The sequence below is a fragment of the Bos indicus genome, chromosome 14 (assembly GCF_029378745.1).
Source record: "Bos indicus isolate NIAB-ARS_2022 breed Sahiwal x Tharparkar chromosome 14, NIAB-ARS_B.indTharparkar_mat_pri_1.0, whole genome shotgun sequence".
NCBI classification, from domain to species: domain Eukaryota; kingdom Metazoa; phylum Chordata; class Mammalia; order Artiodactyla; family Bovidae; genus Bos; species Bos indicus.
This window is the reverse complement of record NC_091773.1, coordinates 73,746,622-73,760,541: the sequence shown is the minus strand read 5'-3', so window position 1 is coordinate 73,760,541 and position 13,920 is coordinate 73,746,622. Positions and strand designations below refer to the sequence as shown.

Genomic DNA, 13,920 nt, shown 5'->3' with positions numbered 1-13,920 from the left:
TGACACTATGACTACATAAAGATTTTAAAATTTGAAAAAAGAAACACACACAAAAAAACAATTCTTTCACAGACCAAGAAAAATGGGCAGACAATATGCAGTGATGTCACAAAAGAGACAATCCAAATGGCCAAATTAAACATAAAAAAAAAAGATGCTGCATTTCAAAGTAATAAAGAATTAAAAATTAAAACCAAGAAAGATACATTTCTCACACATTAAACATGAAAAAAGTGAAAGTTTGACAATAACAAGGTAAGGCTGTAGAAAAATCAGAGTAGTTAATGCATTGTTTGTACAAATCATTCTGGAGGGTAATCTGACGGTATATAGCAAATCTACTCCAAGTTTATATTCCAGAAGACCTTTCAAACATGTATAAAACATAACATATAGATGGATATTTATTATATAATTGCATTTATTATAAAATATTTCTATTTCTATTATAAAATATAAACAAGGGTCATCAGTTCAGTTCAGTCGCTCAGTTGTGTCCAACTCTTTGAAACCCCATGAATCGCAGCACGCCAGGCCTCCCTGTCCATCACCAACTCCTGGAGTTCACTCAGAACATCCATTGAGTTGGTAATGCTATCCAGCCATCTCATCCTCTGTCGTCCCCTTCTCCTCCTGCCCCCAATCCCTCCCAGCATCAGAGTCTTTACCAATGAGTCAACACTTTGCATGAGGTGGCCAAAGTACTGGAGTTTCAGCTTTAGCATCATTCCTTCCAAAGAACACCCAGGACCGATCTCCTTTAGAATGGACTGGTTGGAAGCTTTATTGACTATGCCAAAGCCTTTGACTGTGTGGATCACAATAAACTATGGAAAATTCTTCAAAAAATGGGAATACCAGACTACCTGACCTGCCTCTTGAGAAACCTATATGCAGGTCAGGAGGCAACAGTTAGAACTGGACATGGAACAACAGACTGGTTCCAAAGAGGAAAAGGAGTACATCAAGGCTGTATAGTGTCACCCTGCTTATTTAACAAGGGTCATACCCCTCAACAAAAAAATGGAACAAGAAATGTAGTAGCTTTACATACAAACAAGTCTATTTGTTATGGCAAAAGTACTAATACATTCATGGAAACAGTGACAAATTGAGGATACTTATCCTGGGGAAGTGCAGGAAGCAAATGGGAAGGTTCAGGGATATACAGGTGTTTTTAACTATGTATGTAAGATTTCTTTTAATTTTCTAAAATAAAACAAAAAAATATTGAGATTTGAAAATGGTGAGCAATGGGCATAATGAGTATTTTATTCTCTTAAGTGTATGCCTGAAATATATCATAACTTATTAAAGTATATGATGCATTTAATATAGTACCTGACACACAAGAGCCATCTAACAAATTTTACTTTCCAGTCTGCAATGCTTCATTTTTTTATAACTTCTAAGACTTACTCTGCTAACTCCACTTTGTAAGTACTGGGTGTTGCATGGATATTCATTCTGAAAGTTGAAAGGGAATACTGCTCCTGTTAGGAGAGAGGAAAAAAAACCTGTTTTAAATACTTATTACTTCAATAAATGGTATAATACCACCTAAAAAACCTTAAGTATCTAGGATATGCTAGGCACTGTTTTGAAATGTTTTCTGAGAGTTCATTTACTCAACACAATGAAATGTCAGCTACTGTGTTAGGAGATGGGTTTATAAACATGAAAAAAGTTCAGAGATAAAAGACTTCATAGCCTATTTTTTAAAACAAGCTCATAAAAAATGATTATAATAACAATAAGTTATGTGACAGGTACAGAGAAGATACCAGGGGAGAGAAGATTGGGCTTTGGGCATATCAACTAAGGCTTAACAAAAGGAAATAATTCAGTATGGGTCTTGAAGAAAAAGTAGATTTCTTTGGGGATGTGAGTTGCCCAAACAGTACAGAACTATGCTTTAATGCTAAAATTAATTTCTGATTTACCTAACTTTTCTGCTTAATAAACCCCTACTCCTGTCCACATTTTTTTTTTTTTTCCTGTCCACATCTTAAGAGGACATAATGAAATGAGAGATCAGGGCTACCAGCCCACTTCTACCCACTGCTAAAATAGCCTTCAAGGGAAAGCATCCGTGAAAAATGGAACCTGTACAAATAAGGGAGGGAGGGATACTATAAAAAGCCTAGTCACAGAAACAAGTAGCTGACAATGGTTTTATTTCCTTTGCTTTAGGACAAAATGAGACTTGGCCCTATACAACTGCTTCTTCAGTGTTCCAGAAGAATGCTGAATCACATCAGTATTGCTGAACTATGGTCCAGAAATCTCATTTCATTTTGTCTGTCCTAAGTCACAGCTATCTTCAGAGGAAACATGACCAAAATGTAGACAATCTTCTCTGTAGAAGCCAAAGATGGAAGAACAAGTGGAGGACTGAGGAACTGTGTTATTTCTATCTTTTCTGCTTCATCTTTGTAATCAATCAAAGTGCTATGTTCTCCCTTTTCTAAGTAGCCAGTTACTCAGTTGAACACATGGACTAAGCAGAATTAAAGTAATTTTTATACACATATATGTAAAATATAAGTATATATAGATAGTAATGAAAAAGAATAAAAAATTATTATCCCAATTTGGAATTTCAAGAATTTGTCCAAAAGTTTAGTATTATGCACAAGAGAAAATATTTTATTTATTTTTTTTAATTTATTTTTAAACTTTACATAATTGTATTAGTTTTGCCAAATATCAAAATGAATCCACCACAGGTATACATGTGTTCCCCATCCTGAGCCCTCCTCCCTCCTCCCTCCCCATACCATCCCTCTGGGTCGTCCCAGTGCACTAGCCCCAAGCATCCAGTATCGTGCATCGAACCTGGACTTGTATCTCGTTTCATACATGATATTTTACATGTTTCAATGCCATTCTCTCAAATCTTCCCACCCTCTCCATCTCCCACAGAGTCCATAAGACTGTTCTATACATTACTGTCTCTTTTGCTGTCTCGTACACAGGGTTATTGTTACCATCTAATTTTAGAAAATTTAGTTTAGATTTCCTAAAAAATTAAGACTTTCTGTTCAGCTAAAGTACAGCCTTAATCTGCTTTGGACTAATTTTTTTCAATTAGGTATATTTTTAAAAGGCTAATGCTCTCTCCAGCATGACTGCTCAGCAGTGATCAAAATCACAGAACATGATTTGCACTGAGAGTATCATTCTGAGTATAAGCCAGTTGTTAACCATGAAAATGAGACATTAAAAAAAAAAAATCCATGAGTTGCTCTTAAGCAAAAACTGTTCTTCCCATCTTTGTTGGTCTGGTAGACTATGGATTAGTAGACCATTAAGAATCCATTTCTTAATGCAAGTCAAAACCACAATGAGGTACCACTTCACAGGTCAGAATGGCCATCATGAAAATATCTATAAATAATAATTGCTGGTGAGAGCACTTCCAATCACCGTTGGTGGAAATGTAAATGGGTGCAGCCACTATGCAAAACAGTATATGCTGCTGCTGCTAAGTCGCTGCAGTCGTGTCTGATTCTGTGCGACCCCATAGATGCACCAGGCTCCACCGCCCCTGGCATTCTCCAGGCAAGAACACTGGAGTGGGCTGCCATTTCCTTCTCCAACGCATGTATTCATGCTAAGTCGCTTCAGTTGTGTCTGACTGTGTGTGACCCTGTGGACAGCAGCCTACCAGGCTCCTCCATCCACAGGATTCTCTAGGCAAGAATACTGGAGTGGGTTGCTATTTCCTTCTCCAATGCAAAACAGTATGGAGGTTACTTAAAAAATGAGTTATCTTATGATCCAGCAATCCCCCTCCTGATTATGTATCCAAAAAAGACAAAAACTCTTTAATTTGAAAAGATACGTGCATCCCAATGTTCACAGCAGCACTATTTATAATAGCCAAGACACAGAAATAACCCAAGTGCCCATTAACAAATGACTGGTCTAAGAAGATGTGGTATATATACACAGTGGAATATTACTCAGCCATAAAAAGCATGAAACATTGCCATTTGCAGCAGTATGAATGGACCTAGAGCACAGTATACTTACTGAAGTCAGTCAGATAAAGACAAATATTATATGATACCATTTATATATAGAATCTAAAAAATAATACAAATGAATCTATAGGCAAAACAGAAAGAGACTCATAGACACAGAAAACAATCTTATGGTTACCAAAGGGGAAAGGGAGGAGCAAAGGGATAAATTAGGAGTATGGGATTAACAAACTATTATACATAAAACAGATAAGCAATAAGGATTTGCTATATAGCACAATTATGTTCAGTATCTTATAATAACCTATAATGGAAAATAATCTGAAAATATATATATGTATAGGTGTATATCAGAGAAGGCAATGGCACCCCACTCCAGTACTCTTGCCTGGAAAATCCCATGGACGGAGGAGCCTGGTGGGCTGCAGTCCATGGGGTCGCTACAAGTCAGACACGACTGAGCAACTTCACTTTCACTTTTCACTTTCATGCATTGGAGGAGGAAATGGCAACCCACTCCAGAAATCTTGCCTGGAGAATCCCAGGGACAGGGGAGCCTGGTGGGCTGCTGTCTGTGGGGTCGCACAGAGTCGGACACGACTGAAGCGACTTAGCAGCAGCAACATGGGTGTATATACATATATATGTGTGTGAGAGTCAGTCACTCAGTTGTGTCCGACTCTTTGCGACCCCATGGACTATACAGTCCACGGAATTCTCCAGGCCAGAATACTGAAGTGGGTAGTCTTTCCCTTCTCCAGGGGATCTTCCCAACCCAGGAATCGAACCCAGGGCTCCTGCATTGCAGGCGGATTCTTTACCAACTGAGCTATCAGGGAAGCCCATACATACATACATACATACATACATACACACACACATATATATATATATATATATATATATATATAAACTGAATCTGAATCATTGCTGTATACCTAAAACCAACACAGTATTGTAAATCAATTATATACATCAATAAAAAAAGAATCCCTTCTCATTGGTAATACTTCTAAATTCTTCAGAGATCATTGGTTTTCATTATCTTTAAATATCCACCATAAACTATTTATGTATTCTATTCATATATTATTTATGTATTATTTGGCCTTTCAAATACTAATTAGCTATTAGCCAATTAATTTTTTAAATGTGGATACCAGACTCACCAGGGGGAGAACTCAGATGACGAACAGGTCTTGCTGGTTGAAGTGGTTTACCAATCAACTTTTTGGTTTCCATTATCATAAAGATCTTGAGGTTCCATACTTTAGGAGGGAAAAACACAAATTGCTTTAACACATATACAAACAAAACAATGACATTACCACCATATGACCCAGCAATCCCACTCCTAGGCATGTACCCTGATGAAACCAAAATTGAAAAAGACACATGTATCCCACTGTTCATTGCAGCACTATTTACAACAGCTAGAACACGGAAGCAACCTAGATGTCCATGGACGGATGAATGGATAAAGAAGTTGTGGTACATATACACAATGGAATGTTACTCAGCCATAAAAAGGAATGCATTTGAGTCAGTTCAGATGAGGTGGATGAACCTAGAACCTATTACACAGAGTGAAGTGAGTCAGAAAAAGATAAATATCATATTCTAACATATATACATATATGGAATCTAGAAAAAATGGTATTGAAGAATTTATTTACAGGACAGCAGTAGCGAAACAGACATACCGAATAGATTCATGGACATGGGGAGAGGGGAGGAGAGGGTGAGATGTATGGAGAGAGTAACATGGAAATTTACATTACTATATGTAAAAATAGATAGCCAACGGGAATTTGCTGTATACTTCAGGAAACTCAAACAGGGGCTCTGGATCAACCTAGAGGGGTAGGGTGGGGAGAGAGATGGGAGGGAGGTTCAAAAGTGAGGGGAAATATGTGTACCTATGTTTGATTTATGTTGAGGTTTGACAGAAAACAACACAATTCTGTAATGCAATTATCCTTCAATAAAAGAACAAAAGAAAAAAGGACAAAAAAAAAATAGAACTTACAATAAAAAAAACCACGACATTCATTTGAAGATAACTATTTTATAAATTAAAGTGGAAAACACAAACACAAAACAAGAATTTAAAACAACCTGCAACAACCAGAGACCCATTTCAGCATCTCTCACAATTGAATATTCCCTCTTTAAAACATTTTCCTCCCTTAACTTCCCTCTTTTCTATAGGTTTTGTTTCCTATTTCTTTGACTGTCTCTTTTAACTTCCTTAGATGATTCCTATTTTTCTCCAGTTAAATTTAGGAATTAGTCCAAATTTGGCTTTGATTCTCCTAGCTATTTTCATGACTGCAACTACCTATCTACATAATAAGTATGCCGTTACTTACACATCTGCGTCTACCTCTCTTTTTAAATAATGTGACATAGGTAAATGGTTTACTGTGCATGACACATGGGTGTTGGCTTCTGTTCCTACTATTAATAATTCAGGAGGTGATGAATGATCACCTCCTGAGTGTATTATTATTATATTAACTATCTAATTGCCAAAAGATATTCCCATGTATATCTTATAGTAGGTACCTTAAATTCAACATATCCAAAATTAAATTCATTACTTTGACTCCAAAGATGTCCCTCCTGTTGTATTCCTTAAATTTATCTAAATTAGAGCCCCTCACCATAATCAGTCTCTAATTCCATTCTATTATCAAAATATCACTCAGATCTATTTTCTTTACTCCTACCACTACTCTTTTAGTCTCCCAGTAGTTCCTACTATATCTCCCTGAACACCTAGTCTGATTTAATTAAATACTGCCTTTCCCTATGTACCTCTTTACCTGAGACAAAATGAATATGGCCACATCACGGCATTTAGAGAACACTGTACTATACTATATAGTAAACTATGATGGCTGATTTATCTTCCATACTAGCAAAGCGAGGGACAGATTCTTCTCAAAGTGAGGAACAATATTTTCATTCCTCCTGTGTCCCTTGCAACTAACTCAGTACTTGGACTGGATCCAAAGTAGGTGCAAAACAAGCACTTGCTGAACAAATGGGAGAATACAGCTTCTTCTCTCTCCAAATTATGATCCCTTTACACACATATCTGCTTCAAAAACTTTAGTTCCCCATCACCTGCTGAATTATTAATAATAGAAACATGAGCCAACATCCACGTTTCATGCACAGTAAACCATTAACTATGCCACATTATTTAATATTCAGAACAACTTTATAAATCAGGCACTATTAATTGTTAGAGCTCAGGTCTTGGGTCAGCCTACCTGGGTTCTTATCATAGCTCTACCACCTAGTTATATAATTATGGAAAATAATAACCCCTACCTCCTAGGTTTGAGGACTCCACAAGAAAATCTGTATAAATCATTAGCACAATGCCCACTACATCGTAAGAGTTCAATAAATGTTAGTTTTATGATTTTTTAAACCTCATTTTCCAGATAATGCTTAGAGAAATTAGGTAATTTGCCCCAGCTCATGAGTCTAGAAAGTGGCATATACGCTCATCCCCATGCTTCTAGACGGAACACCCTTCAGTCAAGCTAGCTCCTCCCTCTCTTCCCACCGCTGACACAGGCAGAACTGTCCAGGTTTCAATAAGCACCCTTCTTTTATGTTCACAAAGCACCCTTGTGCCCTCTTCCAGTGTGGTTTTTATTACATTAGCTGACTATAAAATCATAGCTCCATCACTTTCTCTAAGAGCTAGCACAGCATCTAATATACAGCATCTAAGGGCTGCCACAGCATCTAATATACACTACATGTTCAATAAATTGTTGAATTCATAAATGTTATTACGTTTCACCATTTATCTATAAACTCAGGTTTTCTGGTGTTTCCTTACTCTTTCAGCTGCTCTTCTTCTTTCAACAGTAACATTAAATAAAATAGTTCATGTGAAGTTCTCTGTGTGGGCTTACTCGCTCAGTCCTGTCTGACTCTTTGCAACCCCATGGACTGTAGCCACCAGGCTCCTTTGTCCATGGGGTTCTCCAGGCAAGAATGCTAGAGTGGGTTGCCATGCCCTCCTCCAGGGGATGTTCCCAACCCAGGGATTGAACCCAGGTCTTTCACATTGCAGGTGGATTCTTTACCATCTGAACCATGAGGGAAGCCCAAAAATACTGGAGTGGGTAGCCTATACCTTCTCCAGGCGAACTTCCTGACCCAGGAATCCAACCGGGGCCTCACACATTGTAGGCAGATTCTTTACCAGCTGAGCTACCAGGGAAGCTCAGATGAAGCTCACATGAAGTTCTCTAGTTCCTAACAAATGGTTGATAGTAAAATAACAAGAACAGTAACAACAATAATGATTTTCTTTCTTTTTCCAGTGGCCCATATTATATTTTGACTATTAATTTTTCTAAAATATATCATACAAAAAATCTATTATAAGCCTAATTGGTTAGACAATTGAAGTAAAAAAAAACTGACTTTGTGTATCTTAGTAGCTACAACACAATCAGTTTTACTAAATACATCTGTACATTTAAATGCCTATTTAATGAAAATTTTCTGATGTTTGAATGGATCACAAGTTTTCCAAATTTTGATGCCTATCAAGATGAAGTCAAAAGTAAAACTCCACCAGATTTTCACTTAATTTTCCAGAAACTGATTGTAACCATATGATCTTGAGCAGAAGCTGGTCTAAGCGACCTTTTCCCTAAGTATAAAATGGGGTTAATCACTTTCTTTACACACCAAAGAAATGCTTTCATCTAATTCCTTTGGACATAATTCAAGTGTTAAAGTCATAAATTTATAAACAACCTCTCAAAGTTAGCAATGATAACTAAGCACAAAATAGTTACTTTTTCTTGAAGTCTGGAGTCAAGCAAATCTGACGCAAAGAGCTGATTCACTGGAAAAGACCCTGATGCTGGGAAAGACTGAAGGAGGGAGGAGAAGGGGACGACAGAAGATGAGATGGTTGGATGGCATCATTAACTCAATGGACATGAGTTCAAGCATACTCTGGGAGACAGAGGACAGGGGAGCCTGGCATGCTGCAGTCCATGGGGTTGCAAACATTCAGACACGACTGAGCAACTGAACGACAACAACCCAAGTTAGCACCCATCTAGACTTGTAATGAGTATGTTAACTAGTATTTCAGCATGGTGATTAACAACCTTCTAAACAAAACTAATGCTGTATGTATTTGTTGACATTACAACTTTGATATAATAGGAAACCCAAAAAGTATATGAAGAAAAAAAACCACTTTATTGATTGAATATTTTCTATGTGAAAGAGATATTTTAACATGGACCTAAAAGCAATCTGTCATTATTTAATATGTATCCTAACCATTTAAATTAGGACCCTAATGTCAATATTAGTAGTATTAACTTTCCATCCTATTCCCCATGAAAAGAATACAATAGACTACTTTGGCACACACTTTTTTTTCATTGCTCAGCTGAAATTGAGTTGGTAGGTTGTAAAGTGTATTCCAGTTGCTGAGCAAAGCAAATCCACAGTATTCAAACTAGGGATTTTCAAGAGTTTAGGAGTTACAGAACTATTATATGAGTTTGCAATACAATAAATAAACAACAAAAAAAACCCCACCAAAGATATTTCTGTACCCACCTACCCTCTCCCCTATCAATCTGTAGTAGGAAAACTACTACAAATTGAGAGGCCTGGCGGGCTACAGTCCATAGTGTCGCAAAGAGTCAGACACGACTGAAGCAATTTAGCAAGCATGCACTCTTTCAATTTGTAGTAGAGAAACTACAGCAAAGTCTCCAGATACAAATTCACATCTCATACAATATTCTATTCAATACGATTTTTTAAAAGTAAACTATGCCTGCATAGAGACTGTGATATTATAGGAAATAAGTTTTGGATGCATACTACATAACAGCATCATATCTTAAACAGTGTTATTAATGGAAAGGCAAGTACTTATATAATAAATATGCAATTATTATTGTAAAACTGATCAAGTATCATAATGAAGGACAGGGCTCCACAAACCAAAGCTTAATTCTCTTAATTTAATTCTTAATTAAGAATTAATTCTCTTAAAAATTTTCTTAATTCTCTTAATTTTAATTGTGTTAAAAATAAAGACAGCTGAACTACAAAATCAGTATGTAAAATAACTTCAGTCTTTAGCAAACTCTAATGTAGAATTCCAAAAGTTTCCTTTTGGACCTTTCCTTTCGGAAGCTACTGGTCCTACCTGCTGCTACTGCTAAGTCACTTCAGTCATGTCCGACTCTGTGTGACCCCATGGATGGCAGCCCACCAGGCTCCCCCGCCCTGGGATTCTCCAGGCAAGAACACTGGAGTGGGTTGTCCTACCTAGTGTAGGCATTTATGATATCAAGTGTTACAAAGAACAGTTGTAAAAAAACATAATCCTACCTACACCACTGGGTAGCAAGCAGTGGGTCTGTCATACAGTTGTCTTTGAAATGTAAATATAGTTTTGTGGTATAAATATTTCTTAAAGAACATTTTGATCCAATATCTCAAAAATTAATAATATTAACTAACACATGCTGAGAAATGGTTATTATTTTTCAAGTTCACACATATTTAACAAATCATCTTAGAATGATTTTTAATCGTTTTATGCCCTTTTTTTAAAGAATTTTAATCATAAATGGGAGCTGAGTTTTGTCAAAGGCTTTTTCTGCATCTATTGAGATAATCATATGGTTTTTATCTGTCAATCTGTTAAAATGGTGTATCACACTTATTAAGGCCAAGTGATATGAATAGAACACTGGTTTGCAAGTCAGGAAATCCATATCACTGCTATTCTACATCTAGAATACTAACTATATCTTAGATTATTTCTTTTTTAAAAAAATATGTTGAACTAAATATGAATCCTAAGGGCCCACCAACTCTGAAATTATAAATTAACCTAAAATTTTCTAAAATATAGTACTATGAGATAATAAGCATATATACTGATCAGATGGGGCACAATTTCATTACCCAATATATGCTTTTCTTAATTAAAACTTCATTTTTATGAGATCTTACTACATATTAAATGCTTTACATATACTATCTCATTTAATTTTGAGCCATACATTAACTGTTGCAGAAACTCATTATTAGTTACTTTACAGATGAGAAACCTGAAGCTAAGAAAAAGAGAAATGCACAAGTTCACACAGTTCGTAATGGGTAGAAATGCGGTTCTGACTGTAAAGTTCATGCTGTCGTCTCTAAATTTGTGTGTTTGGCAAGTAAAACACAACTGACTCTCCACTACTCCATGTGGATGGACAGTACTTGTATGGAAAAATTTATGAGAAGGAACATTTACATGTATAAAACCTTCTGAATAAGTTGATGTGTGCTAATAATTTTCATTTCCTCAATTTTCAATTTTTCTTAGACTACTAAATATATTATGGGATTAATATGCTTTCCTCATTCTGCAGACATGGTACACTGCCATTCTAATCCATTAAATACTATACTTACTACCTACTATACTTAGAAACAGTATTATACTTAAAATATACAACTTAAATGCTAGATTTCTTTAGAAACTGCTGATGGTTTTGCTGCAATTAAGAGATAAGAGCATATAAAATTTAAGAAATATGCTGAGAGAAGTGAAAAGAACATGCTTTCATTTATCTCATGTATATTTCCCATATAGGATTATGTAAGATTTAATCTCAGTTTTCAACTTCAAAATACCTTTTACAAAGTTATGATTTCTTAAAGCCAAATGCTGATGTAATTAAGCAGCATAAACTGATTATGGAAAATACAGAGGACTAAAGGATAAACTAATCGTGACTTGAAAGACGTTTTATATTCCACAAACTAGGTTGTCATTATTTAGAACAATTAAATATCAAATATTTAAACTGAAATATCAAAAAATTATAAGCCAAGAGTGTCCTGTTTTCTGTTTCATGCTTTCTGACAAAAAAATTTTTTTTCCTATGAAGCATCTTTTAACACAAATACAATTTAACATTTAGGTGGAATAAATTGTCCAGGTAATGCGTGTTGGTGGTTGTCATAACTGAGGTAACTGTCCTTTTTCATAGTTTTTTAGTTTTGCGAAAATATCAGCAACTATAAATTTTTGATAAAATATTATGTTGTACATCTGAAACTAACAAAATGTTGTATGTCAACTTTCGTAAAAACGCGCATCCTTACATACAAGTTGCACAGAACATCTTCAAATACGGTTCATTAGCCATTTGACTTTCTTCTGTGAAGTGACCACATATGTCTTTGGTTTCTTTATTCTTACTGGGTTTTCTTTTCTTCCAGAATATAATTTCGTGTAATTAATTATTCGTTTGCTCTTTATTATTAATAAAAACAACTAAAGTAATCTCAAAAACAAACTGTTGGTCACGTTTAGTACGGACGATGCCAGGACACGGGAAACAGTCTTCAAACCATCCCACTTGCCTATCACCAGGTCGTGGGGCAGGGGTCCATACACACTTACTTCTGGGGGCATTTTGTTTGTTTTATTTTTGTTTTATCAACATTCCTTCAGCAGTCTAACTCCCCGGGCCACTTGCTTCTCTCCCGCTTTCCCCCGCCCCAGCCCCCGCGCCTTTCCTGCCGACCTGCCCGCCCACTTTGCGTCCTAAGAGCCCCATCTTGGGGACCCTGTGGAGGCCTTGCCCGACTCGTCCCAGACCCCAGCCAGTTCTCTCCCCGTCACCCCAACTTCTCCCGTGTCCGTCCTCGGAGACGGCGCCCACTCGCCGCCTCACTCCCCGCGGTCCTGATTTCTGCTCGCCTCGCAGCCCGTCCTCCCCGGCAACCTACCGCCTGAAGATCCTGGAGGGTTCGGGGCCGGCAGCCGCGTCGCGGCGCTCAGTCCAGACACGACTGTGGAGCGCCGGGGGTGCCCGTCCGGGAACGGCTCCGGCGGCTCGCTCGAGGCCGCGATTGGCAGCCGCGGGGGTGGGGCAGACGGCGGCCCCCAGAGGCGCGGGGCGCGCGCGGGGCGGAGCCTCGGGCGCCCGACCTACCGCGCTGCCGCAGTCGGGCGGGAACTGAACCGTTAAACTGGCTGCGCGCGTTTTCCTGGACGTACGGGGCGCGAGGGGCCGAAGCTGCCCCCTTTGGAGGTCGCGCCTGGCGACGAGGAGGCCGCGGGAGGCCTCTCTGAGGTGCTGACGGGCTCTCCCTGGACGGGGCGTGCCCGCATGAACAGCCTTCAGGACCCCAGCCGGCGGTCCGACCTGCCTGAGACGGGGCGGGGGCGAGGCAAGCCGCCGGCTCCGAGGGCCGGGCGGGGGCTCCAGGCCGCTTCTGTGAGCCAGGCCGCCTCTGTGAGCCAGGCCTCGGGCGCGCTGACGACTGCGCCCCTTCCGCGTCAGAGCGGCCGGTAGGCCCCGTGGGCGCTGCCCGCGCTGCCCCTGCCCTGAGTCTAAGCAGTGCTGAGATTAGGGCGGTCAGGGAGTAAGGGACATAGTTAACTTCAGACAGGCGTACACAGCTCACACAGATCGCCATCTTGAAGGAACAAAACTGGTTGAAGCGACTTCATCTGAATCCGAATCCTCTTTTTAATCACCTTTATTCTCTTCACTCATATTTTTCACCGTTGTTTTTGAGAGTCCCCCTTTTGGTCCTTTCACTCTGCTAGGGGACGTGGAGGCAGAACACGGGTGAATAGGAAAATTCCTGTCATTACCCAGCTCACAATCTGGTGGGCCATGGGCCGTGTGTGCCACGTGTTGGAATAGATTAAAGTTGGGAGCATAGTGCAAGGAATGCCTGAATTGACTCAGGCTTGGAATGTCAGCTGTTTTCTAAGCAGCTTATGCTTGGTTTGTTGCGGCTGGGGGAGGAAGGCGAGAAGAGATGGTTCAAAGGGAAAAGAAACCTTGCCTAGTAAGCAGTAGTTGGAGTTGGGGGAAACAGCAGTGGGGAAAGA

At 38.7% G+C, this 13,920-nt stretch overlaps 1 protein-coding gene across 2 annotated transcripts in view; it reads right to left on the bottom strand.

Moving 5' to 3' along the window:
• C14H8orf88 (chromosome 14 C8orf88 homolog) overlaps positions 1 to 12,948 on the bottom strand; it is a 36,654-nt gene extending 23,706 nt beyond the window's left edge. The window contains exons 1-3 of one of the 2 annotated variants that reach the window (XM_019974129.2): positions 12,804 to 12,948; positions 5,159 to 5,257; positions 1,420 to 1,493 (exon numbers count right to left, since the gene is read on the bottom strand). In XM_019974129.2, coding sequence (XP_019829688.1) covers positions 1,420 to 1,493; positions 5,159 to 5,237 — 153 coding nt within the window. In that variant the 5' untranslated portion in view covers positions 5,238 to 5,257; positions 12,804 to 12,948. The remainder of the gene's footprint in view (positions 1 to 1,419; positions 1,494 to 5,158; positions 5,258 to 12,803) is intronic. The other variant, XM_019974128.2, reaches the window with a different exon arrangement.
• Between the last annotated feature and the right edge of the window lie 972 nt (positions 12,949 to 13,920).